General features: G+C 42.8%; 2 protein-coding genes across 2 annotated transcripts in view; one reads left to right on the top strand and one right to left on the bottom strand.

Moving 5' to 3' along the window:
* The window catches only part of ppp1r16b (protein phosphatase 1, regulatory subunit 16B), a 192,204-nt gene that overhangs the window by 140,265 nt on the left and 28,255 nt on the right, over positions 1-23,684 (top strand). Inside the window, exon 6 of the mRNA XM_079510323.1 lies at positions 15,162-15,286. Within this exon, the coding sequence (XP_079366449.1) occupies positions 15,162-15,286 (125 nt within the window). The remainder of the gene's footprint in view (positions 1-15,161; positions 15,287-23,684) is intronic.
* LOC306929218 (beta-1,3-galactosyl-O-glycosyl-glycoprotein beta-1,6-N-acetylglucosaminyltransferase 3-like) lies at positions 19,504-20,637 on the bottom strand (the record flags this gene model as incomplete). Its single annotated transcript, XM_079509659.1, has 1 exon — positions 19,504-20,637. The coding sequence occupies one exon, from the start codon at positions 20,635-20,637 to the stop codon at positions 19,504-19,506; it is 1,134 nt and encodes a 377-aa protein (XP_079365785.1).

Genomic DNA, 23,684 nt, shown 5'->3' with positions numbered 1-23,684 from the left:
CCAGCGCCCACAGCGTCCCGAGCGGGAATCGAACCCAGGACCTTCTAGCTGTGAGGCGACAGCACTACCAACTGTGCCACCGTGCCCTGCAAACACTGTTTTAAATGTGGAAAGTGAAATGCATAAGTCCAGTCCTAAAAAGGCCTCAAACTGAACAGTTTTGTTTAGAAACATAGTAATCAAGGAATGGTGGCTTTTCTTTTTTTTCCCAACCTTGGGAAATATTTGAAATACCTTGAAATAGCAGGGCAAAGGGAATGTAAACATCGAGCCACAGTACATGCGTGCATTCTGGGAACATTCTCTGCAGTCCTCCTTTGAGATGTCTGTGCATTAACAAGGATTGATTGCACATACAAAAAAGGTTTGAACGCATTTTTGTAATGTTGCGCATTTCCTTCTATATGCCTGTTAAGCCTGACTTACACTTTGTAATTGTGGCACAAAAATAGCCGATCTACAAGCTCATAACATGATGTCACAATGCGACACCTTGTGGATTTTCTGGATGTCTGAGTCTGAGAACAGATTCAGAATAAAGAGGATCCTGTGTTCCCATATAGACTGTATAGGATACAGGGATACCACCACCATCTTACGGCCAAGCTACACCAGGCTTTTCGCGCACCAAACGCACGCGTTTACCCCCGCGCGTGCGTTTAATTTAGGTCCAGTCCTATTTTAAAAAACGCACACGCGGGCCGCGCGTTTAGGGTAAACGCGCGAGAAAAGCCTGGTGTAGCTTGGCCGTTACTCATAGTTTAAATAATCGTAGTACTACTACTACTATTACTACTATTTCCGGGGGTTCCCAGCCAAAAACTTTGAGAACCCCTGATCTACAGTACATGGATTGGACAGCTTCCGCAGTGGGGATAAAGGACTTCTTAAAATGCTCAGTGCTACACCTTGGTAGTATAAAACCACCACTAAAAGTGCCACTCGGGATTTGAAACCTGTGCAGAGGGTGATGTCTCGTACGGGTGGAAACCCATGTGTCCAAAACTGTTACTTTTTCAGGATTTTAAATTCAGAAACGGCAAAAGTAGCAGGTCTTCAAGCTCAAAATGTTACTCTGATACTTGTGACACTGTAGTATGATCATGGAACCCGTTTTGGTGTTTTAACTAAGCATTATTTAGCTATTGAAAAATAGCAGATCTACAAGCTCATAGCGCACCACCGAGTGGCGCGCTACGAGCTTGTAGGTCTGCTATTTTTGAAAAATCGTTAATCTTTGAATATATATTCTTTCAGAAGACTTTATTTATTTCGACGTCAGGCCTAAATGGGATAAGAACAAACACAAAAACTTAGAATATAGAGAAGAGGTTTCTGCCCGACAGCGCCGATGAGCTTCCTACTGCAGCATGGTTGGTAGACGATGAGCTTCCTACTGCAGCATGGTTGGTAGATTGATAGATAGACTTTTATTGATCCCAAGGGAAATTCAGGTGTCATAGCAGCACAGCAGTAGGCATGAAACACAGGTAAGAGTAGAGAGATACAAAAGAGTAGTAAAATAACAATAATTTCGGCTTCGGTTTTGGGCCAAAACTGGTGTCCACCAGGTGGCACTGAAGGAGTTAAGATATTGGACATTCACGTGGGAGACCTGAATTTGAATCCCGGGCCTTACACTGGTGCCGTGACGCGGACCGGGGTTTCCCTGTGTGAGTGTACCGGAGAACTCGCCAGTTTACCGACTCGCCACGGTTTAGTTTGACTTCACCTTCATTTAAATTGAGAGAGAGAGAGAGAGAGAGAGGATAGTTGTTTAGAGTTTACACTAGATGAAGTAGGAATAAAGCTACAGTACCGAAACACCAAAGTACCGAAACAATGTAATTCATTAGTAAACAATATCCTGAATTGGTAGGCCTACTGTCATTGGTATTCACATACTCAACTTTTTATCATTGAATAGCTGACCATTTAATTGCACAAAATAATGTGATCACTTTGGAAATGAACTATAATATCATGGGGTTGACCTACTACACTGATGAAGACAGCATGTCAGCATAACGATGAAGACATTGATGAAGAAGTTTCGCTGCAGCGAGTTGGTAAACTGGCGAATTCTCCGGATCCCCATAGGGCTATCCCTTTGTTCTAGTGGTTAAGATATTGGACTTTCACACGGGAGACCTGAGTTCGAATCCCGGGCCTTACATTATATATAAACAACTTAGGGCATATTCAGATTATTCACACTACGGTCCCGGGTGCGCACTCGGGACCACTTGGCAGATATTGTGGTAGTGTGAATGCTGCGTACCGTTCCCCAGAGCAGATATTGTGGTAATGTGAATGCTGCGTACCGTTCCCCAGAGCAGATATTGTGGTAGTGTGAATGCTGCGTACCGTTCCCCAGAGCAGATATTGTGGTAATGTGAATGCTGCGTACCGTTCCCCAGAGCAGATATTGTGGTAATGTGAATGCTGCGTACCGTTCCCCAGAGCAGATATTGTGGTAATGTGAATGCTGCGTACCGTTCCCCAGAGCAGATATTGTGGTAATGTGAATGCTGCGTACCGTTCCCCAGAGCAGATCACCCAGCCAAAAGCCAGTACATTTCAAGTACAACTCAATACAACAACTGTTAACTGTGAGTGGAGTGGACGACACCATAAAGCATTACACTTGTAACCATTTTCAATTCATCAAAACAATTAGAGACGTACGAATATACACAACTATATAGTCAAATATGGTCAATATGAATGGCCATGAATCATGGCCAGCGGGAACCAAGCAATCGTATTCAGGAACAGTTTGAGTCAGGGGGTCCCGAGGGAGCATCCGGGTCCATAGTGTGAATCCCCCCTGAATCAAACGGACTCGGTGTGAATCTGCCCTTAAACTTGGACTGACAGGGTTAGCATAATGTACGGACCAAAATTAGATATTACATATAATAAGTATTAAGTATCATCAAGTACCGTCAGTGATATGGGCATACTCAATAGTGGATATGAGGCTGTGCCGTGTCAGCCAGCTACAGCTAAGGGTACAGATTAATGTAGACTTAATCTAATTAATCAGTGAATATAGTGACCAATAGACAAATCTAACCAAAAATAGCAGGGAAACACTTGCAGTAGTTCGCCTAAGCAGGCCTTTGGTTATGATCACATTGTGATGCTAGCTATAGCGTTTATCCCAGTAGTCCATGGGCAAAACAAAGTGCCAGAGTAATTGAGCAGCCATTATAATTCAAGGACAGCAGATGAGCAGAGTGCGTACAAAGCAATCATTAAATCCAAGGACAGAAAAGAACACACAGGTTATGTGGCTTAATGGCACAAAGGACTGACTGTTGCTCAGTCTTGTGTCGAGGGATGATGAGTCTGTCACTGAAGGCCCTCCTCTATTGTAGAGGGGGTGAAGAGGGGGGGTCTTTAGGATAGCTCTGATCTTCCTTCTCATCCTCCCCTTTGAAACCTCCTCTGGATTGTCCACTTTAACTCCCAACTACAAGAGCTAAATGGCCTTCCTCATCGACTTAAAGGGGCACTCCACTCATTTTCCACATTTTACTATGTCATTAATATACCTTAGAGCTGTTGTGTGTGGAAATAACAAACAACGTCTCCCCATTCTGTGTTTCCTAGAACTGGAGGTCTGAAAAAAAATCATTAACAAGGTTAATCACATCTTGATGAGGTCTGAAAAAAACCATTAACATGGTGAATCACATCTTGATGACATCATCAAGATGTGATTCACCATGTTAATGGTTTGAACAGCTCTAAGGTATATTAATGACATAGTAAAATGTTGAAAATGAGTGGTATTCCCCTTTAATGTGCCAATGTGTTGATGGCCAATCGACACACCGAGGTAGACAGAAAAGAACACAGACAGTTGCTCAGAACAGGCTGTTTTGAAGTGTGATGATGTATAATTAGCAATGTCTGCCGGTGAGGTATAGTCCATAATACAGGCTGCATCACTGAGAGCTTCTCCGCCAGCTGTTGGTTGGTTGGTTGGATGGTGGAGAAGATGAAGAACATGGCTCTCACCGCGCTGAGCGGGCTCTCAACTTGTATAGCAGGCTCTGTGTGTGGATGATATCGTCATTCACACAATGTTTGAATGGTATGCTAATAGGCTCTGTCCACCGCAGCGATATTGGAAGGAAAGTGGGCCTCTTGAGAGATGTTACCAATCAATACAAGCCACCCTAATTGAGGAAGGCTACTTTGTTTATCCGTCCTTGCTGATACTAGTAGCACACTATGCAAACATATGGGAAATCTAATAAACTACACTTGCTTTCAAATTTCATATTTACCGTACAGTTTGTATTTGTATGAAACTACATTATTGTGCCATACCTATTCTGAAATACTTATTAGTGCTCCGACATGAAATGCATCTCCATTTTCCTAGTTACACAGTGGATGTATGAAATGCGTTACATTTTTCCAGTTACACAGCACATTTGCGGACACGAATAAGACGACACCGTTCACACACGCACTCACACGCGCACGCACATTGACAGAGAGAGAAATGGAGAGACATGCATGTGCACACGTGCGCACACCGTGCGCTTGTCCACCAACAGCTTGTCGCACGTGCAGATCCGTACACAAATGACGTAGGGATTGTCTTTCTGTGTGTACACTCACCCACTTGCAATGCCCTCGTGGCCCACCGGTGGGCCCCACCCACAAGTTGAGAACCACTTCTCTGAAGAGTGTGTGGGTGACGTGACATCCATCAATAAGGGAACCAGCCTTTTTGATTAGTTGATGCTGCCTGCTCCTCTTGTCTTCCAAGGTAATAGAATAAAAGTATAAAACACATACAGTATTGCTATTGATCAGCATACTGTACATAAACACAAGGCCTGTCCCATCCAGCTGCTTGTGATTATCAGCTGACCTTGGCTCTGTAGTGGTAAAAGGGTTGGGTGTCGTGACAGAGGTGTGTGTGTGTGTGTGTGTGTGTGTGTGTGTGTGTGTGTGTGTGTGTGTGTGTGTGTGTGTGTGTGTGTGTGTGTGTGTGTGTGTGTGTGTGTGTGTGTGTGTGTGTGTGTGTGTGTGTGTGTGTGTGTGTGTGTGTGTGTGTGTGTGTGTGTGTGTGTGTGTGTGTGTGTGTGTGTGTGTGTGTGTGTGTGTGTGTGTGTGTGTGTGTGTGTGTGTGGTGAAAGCTATGCCCTGGCCACTTGAACAGATTGCAGATTGGAACACAGCGGTAGGGGGCGTGACATTGAACAGCGTTCCATTTCTCTGATTGACACCTCAGGGCATCCAGGGACATTCTCCTCTCACTCCCTGTGGGATGCAGATACAGTAGCTGTGTCACTGGTGTGTGTGTGTGTGTGTGTGTGTGTGTGCGCGCACCTGCGCGTGTTTATTATGTAAACTGTATATTTTGTAATTATAATTTCAATATGTAAAGTAAAGTTTACAGTAAAGTTGTTGTGGAGTAAAATGTACAATATTTGCCTCAGTGATGTAGTGGAGTAGTATCTGAAATTTGTACTTAAAGGGGCATTCCACTCATTTTCAACATTTTACTATGTCATTAATGTACCTTAGAGCTGTTGCTCTAGAGATGTGTTTCACACAAGATGTGTTTCACCATGTTAATGATTTTTTTCATAATTACAGTTCTTGGAAACACAGAATGGGAGGACTTTTTTATTATTTCCACACAACAGCTCTAAGGTATATTAATGACATAGTAAAATGTTGAAAATGGGTGGTTTTCCCCTTTAAGTAATAAGTACAGTACTTGAGTTTACACCACTGACTACATGGTGTACTATAAATCTAAATGTGACACTTGGTGTAACATTTAAAGGACAAGCATGATTGAAGCAGTAGAGAAACAAAACAAAGTTACATTTTGTTTAAGTGTCAAGTGACATGTTTTTGGTGAGAGTGGCAAGGAAAAACTCCCCTTTAGCCAGTGGTGGACAAAGTATATACTCAAGTCAGAAATAGGGCATAAGTGGTTAAACTATGTTTCAGTCCCAATTGTTCCTTCCTAGGAATGTAGTGGAGTCAAAAGTGTGTGAGAGAGAGAGAGAGAGAGAGAGGGGGCGGGGATAAAAAGTGTGATTACAATGGAGAAATCATTCCAAAAGTAAGGTTCTTTGCTTACATAAAGATCAGTCTATAGCCCAGTCTTTGCTTACATAACCCATTTTGGGCGGGAACCCCTTTTGGTGTTTTAAGCATTATGTCATACTTTAGCTATCGAAAAATAGCAGATCTACAAGCTCATAGCGCGCCACCGAGCTTGTAGGTCTGCTATTTTTGAAAAGTCGTGAAAATGTGGTGCAAATCTTTGAATATATATTTCAGAGCGAACATTTTTAACTAAAATATTTGCTTCTGGAGGGTCCCTGGAACAACATATTTTGAGATGGGGGTCCGTGGCCCAATAGAGATAATTCTGGGGGTCCTTGACATGAAAAAGGTTGAGCACAACTGACATAGAAACATGGGTTTTTCAGTCCAAAATGGGATAAAGATCCGTCTAGCCCAGCAAGGGCAGGTGAATACTAAGTCGATCAAAGTGAGCACTGAGCTGCCTAATTGCTCCCAATGAACCCAACGCTGGATATACTGCAGGGATTACCCAACAACATGGGCACCGGCGCGCAGAGGCGCACAGATTACCCAACAACATGGGCACCGGCGCGCAGAGGCGCACAGATACTGTACCTGGACAGTGTCCCCCCCACCACCACATGGGCACCGGCGCGCAGAGGCGCACAGATACTGTATCTGGACAGTGTCCCCCCCCCCACCACCACCTCACTCTCACACACATTTTAATAATGCATTTACGGTACGGTATGTCCACATAAGAGATGACAAGGACACGCATACAGTACATGTATTTACAAGGTGCTGTAAAAAGGTACAGCCAGAAAATCCTGGACAACCAGACAGCCCTCAGGGCCAGGGGTATAAGTAACTCGCAAGTATAGTACGCACGCACGCACACACACACACACACACACACACACACACACACACACACACACACACACACACACACACACACACACAGAGTCGTATTACCGTGCTTGTGAGGACATCAACATTTCAGGGTACCGATTTTGGTCATGCCATTTTTAACCCATACCCTAAAGCCAAAAAATAGCCAATTGATAGATCTATAGATCAGCTTTCTTAGGTGCGCAACACCACCATGCAAACTACAAGTATACTGTAAGTATAAAGCAGGCATAAATCCAACCCTGACCCCTAAACATAACCTCTAAATGTCTTAACTCTAACCCCAAACTGAATCTTGTCCTAATTGTAAGCCTAACTGCCCTCGTCTATTTTAAGCATGAAACAACAATTTATCTCGTGAGGACCAGGGGAAATGTACATTTCTCCAATTCTACTATACTTGTGGGAACATTTGACCAACAAGTATAGTAATGTATAATACACGTATACGCACGCACAGAAACACACACAGAAACACACACACACGGCATATGCAGCGCCTTCTGATCTGACGGCTCTTTGATCCTCTCCCTTTAGAATGCAGCTCATCTATGCTCAGTAGCTGTGTTTACATGAACACCTTTCTTCCATGCAGTCTGGTTAAAATGTGTTTACATGTGGCGAGATCAATACAATCTGGTGTTTATATGTGCCCACTTTTAATTGGGTTAGCTGTGTATAATCATAATATTACTATAAAATTGGTCACCATGTCATGTGTGGGGGGGGGGGGGGGGGGGGGGGGTTGCCTTGCACATGCGCAGAAAGAACATTTCAGATTCTAATCAAGGTGTATACATGGATGAAATGTCCTTTTGATCGGGTTGTGAAAAGGTGTAGGCCACCCTTCTGCACGCCATTAGAATTTAAATCGGGTTGGGATTGATTGGATTTAGGTGTATATATATTTTTTCTTAATTGATTGTTTATTTATTTTCGTGTGCTGCACAAATTGTGCCCAACCCTCATGGGTTTATAAGAAGACACCCTTTCACATTTGCGTTTACAGCGTTTATATTACAGCTACTGTATATTCATAATACATTTCATTACAGCCCAGAGTTATACAGAGTGTTCTGTCTTCTCTCCCAAGCTTGACAAATACAATCTGCCGCAACAAAAGTCCCTTTGGCAAAACATATCTCCATTTTTTTCATAGTCATTTAAATCTAGGAAATCCCCACAGATAGAAGACATCTTGTTAACCATAATTTCCCTTATGTCATCATATTTAGGACAATGAAAACAAAAGGTGAACCTCATTTTCACAGAACAAGCAATATCTCTTCTTCTGGAGTGGCATTAAACCTGCCAGTCTCCAGTGCTAACGGTAATGTTCCTGACCGTATTTGTGCACAGAGAGATCGTTGTCTTCTGTTTAAATTGCACACATAAGGTTCTACGATGTATCTGTCCTTTATTAGGCAGTAGGCTATAGGTTCCAATATCCCCGTTAATTGCCAACACTGGGGTCAATTTATGGACTCCCAGAAAGGATCTAATAGCTCTATGACACTCTATGTCCTGGTTTGCTTCCAGTCTCCATTTCCAGCACCAGTCTGCAACAATATTCAGCATTAACTGCAGATCTCTCTCATGTTCAAAATGCCTTTGTTGACAATCTGCTATTTTCTCAGAATATTTGCCTTTTAAGACAGAAAATTGGGTTGCTAGGGTTTAAGTTGTCAACCGCCGCCCACTTTATATAGCTGGCATTTGCTTTGACTTATGCCATTTGACGTCCTTGACCTAATTCAGAAATGTCAGTGCTGTGCTGTATAACGTTTAACTCATGCCATTTGGCATCTCCACCTGAAGTTGGCCATATGCTTCCAAGAAGGCAATGGACAGAAGAATGAGCAGTGCGAAATTAATGTTGAGTGAAATCTTACAGTATGATATCAGAAACGCTTCTGCAGCATTTTTGCTAGTTGATTAATAATTTGATATATTTTGAACCCCCCCCCAAAGGCTTTGAGAAGCGCAGTTTCTGACCGACAAGCTTCCTCTCTCTCAGAGTCGATGAGTGTTTTCAAAAATGCACATTTGCAGAGCAGTTAAATACCTCAGGATTGTAGAGTTGAGAGGTGGATTAAGAGGTGGAATGTACGGTGGTTGTGACGGGCGGCACCAACTGAGCCAAGGACCGCAAACACTCCATACGCCATTACATGTGAGGGGAAGGAGCTTCATAACTCCATACGCCATTACATGTGAGGGGAAGGAGCTTCATAACTCCATACGCCATTACATGTGAGGGGAAGGAGCTTCATAACTCCATACGCCATTACATGTGAGGGGAAGGAGCTTCAACTCCCTACGCCATTACATGTGAGGGGAAGGAGCTTCATAACTCCATACGCCATTACATGTGAGGGGAAGGAGCTTCATAACTCCATACGCCATTACATGTGAGGGGAAGGCGCTTCAACTCCATACGCCATTACATGTGAGGGGAAGGAGCTTCATAACTCCATACGCCATTACATGTGAGGGGAAGGAGCTTCATAACTCCATACGCCATTACATGTGAGGGGAAGGAGCTTCATAACTCCATACGCCATTACATGTGAGGGGAAGGAGCTTCATAACTCCATACGCCATTACATGTGAGGGGAAGGAGCTTCATAACTCCATACGCCATTACATGTGAGGGGAAGGAGCTTCATAACTCCATACGCCATTACATGTGAGGGGAAGGCGCTTCAGCGTACTGTGCATCTTTATGTCGCCACTGTCAGGTGGAAACCCTGTATGTCCAAAACCGTTCCTTTTCTATTCTTAAAAAAATATGTAAGTAAAATAGTGAATATAGCTGATCTACATGTGACGTGCTGTGAGCTTGTCGATCTGCTATTTACACTACTTGACGTGACACTATCTTGTATGTCGACATTTTACAAAAAAACTAAAAACAAAGTTGTAATACAAAGGTTTCTGCCCAACAGCAGAGATTATTATGTTACAGTAGCAGACCTATAGGTAGAATTGCAGCTAAACACAAATATGTCCAAAAAAGCCCAACAAGGTCCAGGACCTGTGTGTTTATCCCGGAAATAATGTGCATTCCTGAGCTATTGTCAAGTATATTCTTTTATTTTGTACCGTTTTCTTTGTCGAGTATAAATAGATGTAAACCCTTGCTGTGATGAACAAGTAACAGTACATGTTAAGCATTGATAACCTGTGGAATGGAAACCCATTGCACTTTTCCGGAGTTATAGTTAAAATGTCTTCATTTAAATTGGTATGTTCGACCCGACTCCGCATAAGAGGTTGAAGATGGAAGGTTGAAGCTTTAAAAAAATACTCTGACACGTTGTGGTGACTCGCTTACGAAGGAAATGTAATTATAGCTCTCGAAGAGTGCGTTGGTTTTAATTTTTTTCTTGGTCTGTTCTGAGACTTAATGGACCAATTCACCGCTTTTCAACCTATCTTCATGTAATAGGTCCTCACTAATTATCATGATAAAATGGCACGATTTCTTTCTACTCAGTCTGTGTCTCATAGGAGGGATGCGGGCAGTTCAGAAACCCGTCCCGTACACATCATCGTTCATTCTTTTTTAAACAAGATTTTTTTACAAAGATTTTTATTATCGTGAGAACGATGGCTTCCATTTTTGCATTGCAACTTTTCAGGACTAGAAATCCATTAGCTTGGATTCCCCATCGATGATGTCACTGGTGGACGGGTTTCTGAACTGCCCACAGCCCTCCTATGAGACATAGACCGATTTGAAAAACATTGTGCCATTTTATCATGATTATTAGTGAGGACCTATTATATGAAGATAGGTTGAAAAGTGGTGAAGTGGTCCTTTAATTTGGTAGTTATATACTATAGAGGGTATGCGCGTGACATCATTAAACCAGGAAGTTATGCGGGAACGCCTACTGAGTGCCAAAAAACTACTTTCTGGCCTTGACAGTCCATACATCCACACAGTAAAGTCCAATGTGATTGCGTTAAACGACGTTAAACTCACTTTGCCACTCGATTTGCCACTCAATTTGCCATTGACTTTATGCATGCGCATACCCTCTATAGTGTAGTGCAGTGGTTCCCAAACATTGGGTCGGGACTCATGTCTGGTTCGTTTTCTTTAGAAAAATAACATTTCAGAACATATAAAAAAAACACAATCCAAAAGAATTTGAAAAAAATAAAAACTTACAAAAATAAGAAATAATGAAAATAGCCAATCTGTAATCCACTGGGTGTAGAGACTAGGACAGCAGACATGCAGATAGTATGGGATTGACATTCAGCAAATGGTCCGGCCGGCCGGCTGGGAATTCAACTGGAGACCGTGCGGTATGTGCCCTAAACCCATTTGTCTACCAGGTCACCCCAGTTGATTATTTCACCCTGCGAAAGAGCACCTTCCAACTACCCTCTTTTTACTGCATGGTTTACAGTGTATCCAGGCAGCACCCCCCCCCCCCCCCCCCCTCTCCCCTTTTTGTAGTCTACAGAGGAAGCTGGGTTTGACAGCTGTCAAGCTATTCAGTTTTTTTTAAATGCATCCACTTACTGTATTTTATTTTGCTGTGCATTTTCCTTGGCATGACCATATTGACTATGGCAGACACCCTTTGTTGCAGGACGGGCACTGTGGCTGTCATGTGAAAATCTTGCCATTTCCTCCCATTAAGTTCACAGTTGACAGTTTCTTTGAGGTGCTACAGTTCACTCAACCATTCACGACTCACTGCACAATTTCAAAAACACATGGCTGTCAATCAGGAAATAGATTTTTTTCCTTTTATCCTTGAAAACTTTACCTTCTGGTGATGGACTTTTTTGTAGCTGTCAGCAGGTTTGTGTGACATCTCTGATCTCTGTGTGTCTGTGTTCCTGACGTTGCCATGTCCCCTGTGTGTGTGTCTGTGTTCCTGACGTTGCCATGTCCCCTGTGTGTGTGTGTGTGTGTCTGTGTTCCTGACGTTGCCATGTCCCCTGTGTGTGTGTGTGTCTGTGTTCCTGACGTTGCCATGTCCCCTGTGTGTGTGTGTGTGTCTGTGTTCCTGACATTGCCATGTCCCCTGTGTGTGTGTCTGTGTTCCTGACGTTGCCATGTCCCCTGTGTGTGTGTCTGTGTTCCTGACGTTGCCATGTCCCCTGTGTGTGTGTCTGTGTTCCTGACATTGCCATGTCCCCTGTGTGTGTGTCTGTGTTCCTGACGTTGCCATGTCCCCTGTGTGTGTGTCTGTGTTCCTGACGTTGCCATGTCCCCTGTGTGTGTGTCTGTGTTCCTGACATTGCCATGTCCCCTGTGTGTGTGTCTGTGTTCCTGACGTTGCCATGTCCCCTGTGTGTGTGTCTGTGTTCCTGACGTTGCCATGTCCCCTGTGTGCCATGTGTCTGTGTTCCTGACGTTGCCATGTCCCCTGTGTGTCTGTGTTCCTGACGTTGCCATGTCCCCTGTGTGTCTGTGTTCCTGACGTTGCCATGTCCCCTGTGTGTCTGTGTTCCTGACGTTGCCATGTCCCCTGTGTGTGTGTCTGTGTTCCTGACGTTGCCATGTCCCCTGTGTGTGTGTCTGTGTTCCTGACATTGCCATGTCCCCTGTGTGTGTGTCTGTGTTCCTGATGTTGCCATGTCCCCTGTGTGTGTGTCTGTGTTCCTGACGTTGCCATGTCCCCTGTGTGTGTGTCTGTGTTCCTGACATTGCCATGTCCCCTGTGTGTGTGTCTGTGTTCCTGACATTGCCATGTCCCCTGTGTGTGTGTCTGTGTTCCTGATGTTGCCATGTCCCCTGTGTGTGTGTCTGTGTTCCTGATGTTGCCATGTCCCCTGTGTGTGTGTCTGTGTTCCTGATGTTGCCATGTCCCCTGTGTGTGTGTCTGTGTTCCTGATGTTGCCATGTCCCCTGTGTGTGTGTCTGTGTTCCTGATGTTGCCATGTCCCCTGTGTGTGTGTCTGTGTTCCTGATGTTGCCATGTCCCCTGTGTGTGTGTCTGTGTTCCTGATGTTGCCATGTCCCCTGTGTGTGTGTCTGTGTTCCTGATGTTGCCATGTCCCCTGTGTGTGTGTCTGTGTTCCTGATGTTGCCATGTCCCCTGTGTGTGTGTCTGTGTTCCTGATGTTGCCATGTCCCCTGTGTGTGTGTCTGTGTTCCTGATGTTGCCATGTCCCCTGTGTGTGTGTCTGTGTTCCTGATGTTGCCATGTCCCCTGTGTGTGTGTCTGTGTTCCTGATGTTGCCATGTCCCCTGTGTGTGTGTCTGTGTTCCTGATGTTGCCATGTCCCCTGTGTGTGTGTCTGTGTTCCTGATGTTGCCATGTCCCCTGTGTGTGTGTCTGTCCCCTGAGGGAAACACTGTAATCTAATGCAGTGGTTTCCATCCCTTTTCATATCAAGGCCCATTATTTATTGAGTATTTGAGCCACGGATCACCATTTGATGAGATCTAGCAAGCTTCCCCGTTTTTCCTACCCGATTTCGCACCAGTGAGGGGAGGGAGGGGCGGGGGGGGGGGGGCAAGGCGACTGCCCTAGTTACAGTTAGTTGAACCGTCAAAACTCCTGCATTTGATCATCCATTTATTCCATTAGATTAGAGTCTAATCCAATGGAATAAATGGATGAGTTATGACGATTGATTAACATCAAAAGGGCCTGTCAACTCAAACCCACAATGCAATATTTTGTTTTCAAAAGTGTTGCACAAAAACGTCTGTAGCATTACAAATGAAATACAAAAAACCTATTCCATTTCATCCCCTCTATTTCCCTTTCCAAGTGCATTTGTCTTCTATGTAATGCCAGTGCTGCTATTCCAAAGCCCCCTCAGCCCCCTCATTTAAACTCTTTTCAGCAATGCTATAATGTTTTTTTCGGTGGGTAGATCTTGTTGTGCTGGTCATTTTGAAAGTAGCTCTCATGTCAAAAAGCTGTGGGCAGCCCTGGATTAGGCCATAGACCATTTTATGATTTTTCATCCAGAATAAAAACATTCTCTGAGGTAAATGAGTTGGTGTGGCTATAATAGACTATAGCCACTATAATGTTTTAGTTATTACATAACTTAATATGCTACTGGCTGTATTCTTCTTGGAAAAATATAAAAAAAGATACTCCTATGGAAATTATATTGACCAATTTAGTATGATTTAGTATAGCCGTTTCTTAAATTGTATTTGTAGGCTACTGGCGTGGTAATAGAGAAATTCGAAGTTTCAACACCAAAGTAGTAGTAGTAGTTGTGATTTAGAAAACTGGACATTTGTCCTTTATCCTCGTGTTGGGCTAATCGTTTTCACCAAAGTTTTTATTTGTGTTGTTTCAGTCATAAGCGCAGGTCCGTTGTGCTTCACGTTCCACAGCCGTCTGCCTTGACTTCTGTGTGTGCTGACTGCGGCGGGCACGGTGTGGGGCTAGCCCCTCCCTCCCCTCACTGGTGTGACATTGGGTAGGAAAAATGGGGAAGCCTCTCAGACCCAAAACTTAGAATATTTTGTTGTCGTTGGGCAAGATAGGGAGGGTCCGTTTTGGTTTCATTTTGCACTCTCAAGAGTTAAAGATCTATAAGGGTCCATTTGGTTACCAACTCGCCATCATTTAGCTGGGGACCACCTGGAACAGCTTGTCTGAGAATTTAAAACAAAGTGTAAATCTAATTCAATTAAAAAAAAAGGCTTAAACAGGCAATATTGGATAAATACCATACGGTACGCTGATGAATCAAGTAAAATGCTGATGTGAAATGTATAAGTGAACGATCAGGGATCCAAGTATTGAACCTTATGCTTTTGTCTGTGTTTTGTTTTGTTTAGTTTTCTCTGTTTTTTGTCTGTTTGTTTTGTTGTTTTGTTTGTTCTGTTTTTTATGTTTTGTCCAAATGTTGATTGTTTTGTAGACCCAGTACATGTTCTACGTTCTACTATTGTTTCTGAACTACATTCTTATGTAAGGAGGATAGGCCTATTCCTTTTCGATAGTGTTTAATTCATTCATTCATTGAACCCCCTCGTGGCCCACTGGTGGTCCCCGTACCACTGGTTGAAAACCACTGATCTGTGTTGTCCTTAGTTTATGTTTTGTACTGTTCCTTTTGTGTCTTTGTATGTCCTGTATTTTAAATGGGAAAAAACACAATAAAAAAAAATTAAAAAAAGAAGAAAACCACTGATCTAATGTATCTATACATCCCTTGATTGACAGGCATAACCCAAGAGATGATCAACGAGACGCGGGCGTCGACAGAGAGGAGGATGCTGGGAGATATCCAGGATCTGCTGAGAGAAGGAGAGGAGGTCAACCAACAGGACTCCCTGGGAGCCACGCTGGTAAGACCTTGACCGTCGTGTTTGTCTTTGTGTGTGAGAAGGAGAGGAGGTCAACCAACAGGACTCCCTGGGAGCCACGCTGGTAAGACCTTGACGTGTTTGTCTTTGTGTGTGCAGGAGAAAGAAAAGAAAACTTCCCACACGCAACAGGGGCCAACAGTCTTGCACTTCACCAAAGTGTTGTAACCTGTCACACTTTTAAATGTGTGACATTTAAATGTCCCTCGCATCTTTAATGTCCCAATAAATCCTGTTGGGAGACGAGTGCTGCAGCGGTGTACCAGGCATGTTGAGCCATTTTGGGCGGGAACCCTTTTTGGTGTTTTAATCATTATGTTATAGTTTAGCTATTGAAAAATAGCAGATCTACAAGCTCATAAGCGCGCCACCGAGTGGCGCGCTTATGAGCTTGTAGGTCTGCTATTTTTGAAAAATCGTTAAAATGTGGCGCAAATCATTGAATATATATTTCAGAGCGAACATTTTTAACGGAAATATTTGCTTCTGGGGGGTCCCTGGAACTACATATTTTGAGATGGGGGTCCGTGGCCCAATAGAGATAATTCTGGGGGTCCTTTACATGAAAAAGGTTGAGCACCACTGACATTGAAACATAGGTTTTTCAGAAAAGTTTTAGGATTTAGAAGCCTTTTTTTATCGACCTCAGTCCAAAATGGGTTAAAAGTGCTACTACAGTCCATCTGCAGTCTAGCTCTGTATAGGACAGACTGCCTGTATAGGGCAGACTGCCTGTATAGGACAGTCGTTCCCAAACATTTCAGCTCGAGACTCAAAAGAGACATTTCTCCGGGACCCAAATGAAGGACAATAGCCAATCTACAAGCTCACAGATCTGATGTTTTCACTACTTAATAGTTTGTATATATTTATAATTGTCTCCACCAGGCCGAAGGCATGGGGAGAGAGTATGTTTTGCTCTCCGTCCGTGTGTCCGTCCGTCCGTCCGTCCGTCCGTGTGTCCATCCGTCCGTCTGTGAACAGCTAATCTCTGGCACCGTTGGCTTGATCGCAGCCATACTCTTTTCACATTGGCCTGTTATAGCGCCACCAGGAGGTCGCTTTGTGCAAAACAAATGTTTTGACAGTACACCTACAGATTTTGTCCAAACATTACGCAAATTGGTACACAGTCTCTCTAGAGCCATTCAACGAAACGGGTCTTTCAGATTGTTCAGACTCCATCCTGATTGGCTAAGATTGGCTTCCAAAGTTTGCAGGAGTGCTCCGTTTCAAACAAAATGCTGCAAATCATGAACACATGGTGTGATTTCCGTGGAATTTTGCACGCACATTTCCACTAGGTCGAGGAAGAAATGCCACTTGAATATTTTCAACTCAGCCTCATGGTGGCGCTATAACTGGCCGATTTGTGTTTTTACTTATAACTGCACCGATCTGTGTAAAACCATGTATGCACACTCCCTAGAGGCCAAGGAAAAACCTTTGCCTGGAATTTTTCACATCTGCTCTTTATAGCGCCACCAGGAGGCCGACATATGTAAAACACATTTTCTAATATTACTCCTTCAGATTTTATCCAAATTTCACGCAAATCGGTACACATGCTCTCCATAGTCATGTGATCATGTGATTTGTTTGATTTCTCATAATTATCCATCCTGATTGGCTACGATTGGCTTCTAAAGTTTTCAGGAGTAGCCCGTTTTGTACCCGTTTTGTACAAATCTCCTCAACGCAGCGTCCGATTGTGGTGAAACTGTGCATGCCAATTCCCACTACTAGGCTGAGGAAGAAATGCCACTTGACAGTTTTCAAATCAGCCTCATGGTGGCGCTACAACAGGCCAAGTCGCGTCACACACACACACACACACACACACACACACACACACACACACACACACACACACAAAAACAAATAAACATGTTTATATTACTCCTAAACATTTTGCCAAACATCACACACAATCCTATCCTGTGGGACTTTTTCTAGTAGATTATTGATTTCCCTCCTATCTATATGATTTAGTTTACGATTTTGTAACCCATTTTTCACCCGTGTCAATTATCTAATGTGATCCTGGGCTCTACACACCCTCCGCCAACCTAGTCCCCATACATGGGGGACATGGGGAGAGCAACGGACTTGAACTCATGCTTCCTTCCTGCTTGAGTGTCCAAGTTGCTCCTTTACACCTGACACCGTTATTCCAACCAGTTCCTTTACCCTCCATCAGGCGCCCCGGCTGGCCAGGGGGAGGCAGTTTAGAGACCAGGATTACTGCATGTTTTTTGTGAGGGTACCTACCCTAGGGGACACGGGGAGAACATGCAAACTCCACACAGAAAGGCCCTTTCGCCAACCCCGCCTCGGGTATGGGCACTGATGACGGGGAGGAGGAAACATGCCGCCAACACTAGTTTTTCAATTGTTGATATCAAAATGTGTACTACTACTACGTAATGTACACACAGAGCTTCACAGTCAGTCAGCCCATTTCCCAGAAATGAATCCCTGACAAACAAAACCAATTGACAGTAGTTGAATGAGTTTATGTGCCGAGCTACGTACACTTTGATCTGTTGATTCGGCAACTAGACAGTAGATAACATGGTTTTATATGTTAATGATCTCAGGTCAATCTACAGTATGGAGCAATTAGATAAGATATACGGGTTGATTAATTGTGTCACACACAATTATGATACAGCAACGAACAGTGTGACCACTATAAATATTTATGAGTTTGTTTTGTGTCAAGCTAGTATTGCACACTGCTGATTCTGCAATAATACAGTAGATACAATTATTTTATAATGGTCTCATACAGGTCAATGTATCACTATGGACATACTGGCCTTAAACACAGAACTCCACATACTATTTGGGTCAGGAAGGCTAAGGGCCTTGTTTCCGTCTATGCCTTACTCCTTATCCCTAAACTTCTTGGCCTTTTTTACTATTTAAAAAAACATTTCGAATAGTTTCAAATAGCCGATCTACAAGCTCACAACGTTTAGATGATGATCGGCTACTTGTTGATTATGATTTTTTTCCGCCGGACCCTCCATATTATTGGCTATTAGCTCAGTGATGATAACAATGTCAGCACTTGCATGTGGATATAGCCGGGTTCAAATCCGGGATAGGACATTTAGCTTTAAAGGTAGGGTAAGTGATATTTTTGGTTAGAACAAAAACGTTTTTTATTAAAAGGTTAAATCTCTATATTGATAGTAATCATTGCTATATATTTATTATATTTGTTTGTTCAGTAACAGGTAGGTGACACATTTTCAAACATTCAGGAGATTCAGTGTTTCAATTCCAATTTATTTGTGTCATCACTTACAATTCCACTTGTTTAATCTGTATTCTGACTGAGTTCTCTATTCTGGTTGGATAAAATTGGTATACCGACGTGAAAATGCTGGAGAGACATGGAGAATGCTGTTACTGAACAAACACTCTATATAGCAATTACTAGCCTAGTATCACAATAAAGCTTTTTAACACTTGTTTTAACCCAAAAAGTCAAAGTCCTACTATTTGTCACACGTTCCCGCAGCGAAATGTGTTCTATGCATTTGACCCATCTCTTGGAGCAGTGAAAGAAAATCACTTACCCTACCTTTAACAGGCCACTGTTTCCCAAACACTGGGTCGGTACTCGGTACCCATGTGGATCAGTAAAAGTAAATATCCTTTTATGTTTCTTACATTTTGTTTTTCAAAAGAATTCCCCCCATTGTTTTTGTTTTTTCATAAATTAAAACATTAAAACATTTTTCAAAATAATTTAATTAATAAATAAATAAAAACAAAGAAATTCCATGAATTAGAAAAAAATGACAAGTAAAAATAGCCAATATGCAATCGTGTCACATCACAACGAGTTGTGAGCTTGTAGATCTTCTATTTTCACTAGTTTGGGTCATGGGGAGGCACATTTCTCTTTTGGGTGTCAAGTTTGGGAACCACTGCAGATGGCTTAGGCTATATCAAATGCTTCAGGTGCAGTGTAAGCTTAATGGTACAATGCAGCTAAATAAATAGAAATTAAATTATACACATGTGAAAAAATACGCTGCATGGACATATAATGAATCATCAACAGACAAAACCGACAAGAATAAAATAGAAATTAAGTAACCATGAAAGAAAACGTCGTGGTCAAACTACATAGTCAAGAAGTCGAAATAACACAAGGACTTCATGTAATAGTATAATGGGCATTATAAGTTTTGCACGGCTACTAAAGTCTGACTTTGCAATGCTTTGAAACGGAGTGTTGACTCTATACATCTAATAGCAATGTCATCAACTTCTGGGTCAAACTTGTTCGCCATGAGGTGATGCTGTTGAAATATCCATTGGAGATTACCAGCCCCGTATACACACACTGCTCTTTTATATGCCCCAGTGCAAGAAGGGTACGCGTATCCTTTATTTACATTACCAGCTAAATAGGACCAATTTACCAGGCGGGCGATAGCTAACATGTCAGACAGGTCGTACTTACTGTTGGCAGGCTGTGACCCAGGTACAGAAGTCATCCTGTATAGAGTTGCCCACAGATGCTCATCTGGGCTATACGTGTCCTTCTCCCAATCCAGAAAATTCAGAATTTCTTTATTCTCCAGCACATGTTCTACAAAGTCTCTAGTGACCACAAAGTAGGCATTGCCTGAGAACATGGGGCTGTTGATTGGGGGAGCGGTCTTCTTGATATCTGTCCGGGTAACGGTATCAGTGACATTGTGATGGTACTGCCAGCGGCCCTTCTTGTAGTTGTTGGTGGCCTCAGACTCCATTTGGTTCTTCCCATTGAGCAGCTTCAGTGCCTGAACCATTTCGGCATTGGTCTTGATTGGGAAGTCTGTGCCGCAGGTGTTGAGCAGATACCTCCACTGGACGGGGGACTTCAACAGATCTTTCATGCAGTTTAGATCAGCTTGCACTCGAGACCAGGATGCGTAAACCACACTTTCTAGTTTGCTGGCTATAAACACATTAGGGAAACCGGTAACAATTGCTCTCACAGCTTTCTGGAATTCCTCTGAGGACTTCTGGTCCACATGCACACAGTAGGCATTCTGAGGGTTGTAAACAGCACGCAGGAGTCGCTCAAACATCTCAATATTTGCATGGATCACCATGGAGTAGGCAATGGGAAAGTCTCTCTCCTCCGCACTGAGGGGCACTGTGATGAAGCCTCTTTTTTCAATATAAGCTTTGCAGTCCTTTGTTTTGTTGAGGTAGAACTCCTCCGATAGGAGCTTAGTTCTCTTCTTAGTTCCTAGAAGTTGAGCAATTTCATCTTTCATGCCCTCTGGGTCTCCTTGGATGATGGCCGAGCAGCCTGGCATGTCATCAAAGTATTCTTGTGGTACTCTGTGGTACTCAGTCACTGAGTGCCTCTCAGAGGCACTTTTCCAAAGAAAAAAGGAGACAAGCATACACATCAGCATGAGAGAGATGTTCATTAAGAACCTCTTACACTTTGATGATCTAACAGTAGCCATGACTTCAGTCAGTGGTGCGCTGTGAGTGATATGATGTAGGTTAAAACAAGAGAAAATATTAGACCCACTCTGCTGTTAAGCTCTAGGTAAATAGGGGGAGGCTCATACAGTTCAGTTTTTTAAAGGCTACATCTGAATAGGTGTGTCCAAATAAGATGTATGCACATGATTGCGTCAATAGCTACTTTTACAGGATCTGCACAATAGGGCTGGGGCGGCATCTCCCGCAGCCCGCTGTTAAAAAAAGAAATAAAAAAGCGAACGGATTTCACATCATTTCAGATCAAGACAAGTTGTGTTGAGCGTCTTTTTCCTGCGATCCCATTGATGTCACAACAGACAACATTTATAGGTGGGTCTGGTTTGGAGTAGCCTAATTTAAAACATTGTCCGACTTTGTTTTGAGCAAATATTAATACCTCGCGCTATTGTAACAGCCAGGTGCATCGTGCATCGTGCATTGCAGACCGTCAGAGAGAGAGAAACATTAGGCTAAACGTGTAGCCTATGGATAAGGGCGCATCGTTGTAACAGGTTTCAACTTTGTATTGATGTCTGTCAGCGAGAGACGAGAAGAGAAAGGAAGGGGGAGAGAGAGAGAGAGAAACATTAGGCTAAACGTGTAGCCTATGGATAAGGGCGCATCGTTGTAACGGTTTCAACTTTGTATTGATGTCTGTCAGCGAGAGAAGAGAAAGGGGGAGAGGGAGGGAGAGAGAGAGAGAGAGAGAGCTGTACAGACAGGACGGACAGAACTGTTTTTATCTTTTGACTGACTATAAGAAAAAGTCCTTCTGCACACCTACAATGGACAGGTGCGTCGGATAACTGGAACTGAGAAGTAGAGAAAAAAAGAATCCCGCACACTGTCTTCACTTGGAATCGCAATGGCAACCATTCTCACTCCAATGAAATGCCCGCTCAGCAGCGCATCGCATGAAACAAACACGTCACCATTCAAAAACGTCCCCTCATCATGGAACCTAAAATCTTAAACATATTAAACAAATTCCAAGTTAACTGATAGATTTAATATATGATGAATTGAAAGGTTCAACTTCCAGCCGCTCCACACCACGCAGCAACTGCGCGCCTCCCCAGTCCCCAAGCCATGAGTTAACATTATTGCTTGATTGATTGATTTAAGTTTGTATTAACAGTTTACAGTACATTTGCACAACTCAATACAAAAACTGTTACTCTGTGAGTGGACGACACCATAAAGCATTACACTTGTTTACAAGAGGGTCCACCTTGTTCAATTCATCATAACATTTTGTACACTATACACTTCTATAAAGCCAAAAACAGGAAATCATCATAAAGGAGGTAAAAAGGGGGGGAAACATATACAGTGGGGGGGAAAAGGGGTGGGTGGGTGGAGTCAAGGGATTTACATGTCTTAATGACAGTTGGTAGGGCGTTCCACATTTTTGTGGCATAGGAGTGAAATGAATTTAGGTGGACCCTCTTGTAAACAAGTGTAATGCTTTATTGGGTCGTCCACTCGCAGTTAACAGTCTTTGTATTGAGTTGTGCTTGAAATGTAGGCTACTGTAATTCTGCAAACTGTCAGATCAATCAATCAATACTTGTTTGTGCCGAATCTGGGTTGCACATGGTTTGTTGAACTCCCTCTGGTGTTGCTGGCATATGATTAGACTGACTGAGCCTCACTGTTTATTATGATACACTTTATTTCATATCAACCATATGCACTTAGGCCTAGAACCCAGGGTTAGGGTTAGAACTAGGGTTAGGGTTAGGGTTAGAACCTAGGGCGCCAGAACAGCACGGACAAAAAAAAAAAAAAAATCCCTCTCATCTCACTGCAGCACAGTGAGATTCTCAGTGTGCTAGCCATTTGTAGTGCACCTCCACTGCATACACATTGCACACACCTACCATACCTGGATGGACATACTGTACAGTGAACTTTACAGTCACAATACACTGAACACTGAATACTTACACCCTGATGGACTCTCAGTGAACTCTTGAGAGCTACACACATTCATTTCTACTCAATATCACTGCCCCACGCAGTGGGAAGTTCATTGGACTATAATACCTTAAAGGAGATTTATGGTTATTATTATGTTTATGTGAAATGGAATGTGAATGTGATTATTTGATGCTGTATATGTTCAAGTGATTAAGTGAAATTGATTATGCCTTTACTTTGAATAGTTTAAAGGTGAAGTAAGAAGGTAATTTGATAAATAACAAAGTATTTTGATTTCATAAAAATACATTTCATTGGTTAAAAAACTAATACTTACTGTGAACCTAAGAGGAATAAGTTACTTAAAAACAACTTAACTTAGTACTTACCTGCTTTCCTGTGGGAGCATAGGGTTAATAGGAGGTATTTATTGGTGACATTCAACTGTCAAAGCACAGTTATTTTCTTTTGTTTATTGTTTTGAATGATTATTGTCATTGTTTGTTGTTCATCTTCCATTCTATTTTATTATTGTAATACAAGCCATCGGGCTATTACTAAACCTTACCTATGGTCTGTGGTCTAAATCATTCTTCTTGCTTACTGCTCTCCCGAACCTAGTAACTAGTCCTATACCCTGTAATTAATAACTAAAGGGTTACACGCTACGTCCAGTCGGGGAAACTCTCCCCTGTTAGGTGAAAAGAAGCAGCTTGGACTCCTCATGCATAGAAGGAAGCATGACGTCAGTCCCCACCCTCCGTTGCCCCCCACCCACAAAATTGTGGGATAGAAATTAAACGAAAAAAAGAAATACAAATACATTAATGAGTTTGTTTTATGTCGAGCTACTATTTGCACACTGCTGATTGTGCAATAAGACAGTAGATACAATGATTTTATATGATAATGGTCTCGTACAGGTCAATGTATCACTATGGACATG

This window comes from Electrona antarctica (assembly GCF_951216825.1).
Source record: "Electrona antarctica genome assembly, chromosome: 9".
Lineage (NCBI taxonomy): Eukaryota > Metazoa > Chordata > Actinopteri > Myctophiformes > Myctophidae > Electrona > Electrona antarctica.
The sequence above is the reverse complement of the archived record's forward strand: the minus strand, read 5'-3'. Positions and strand labels throughout refer to the sequence as shown.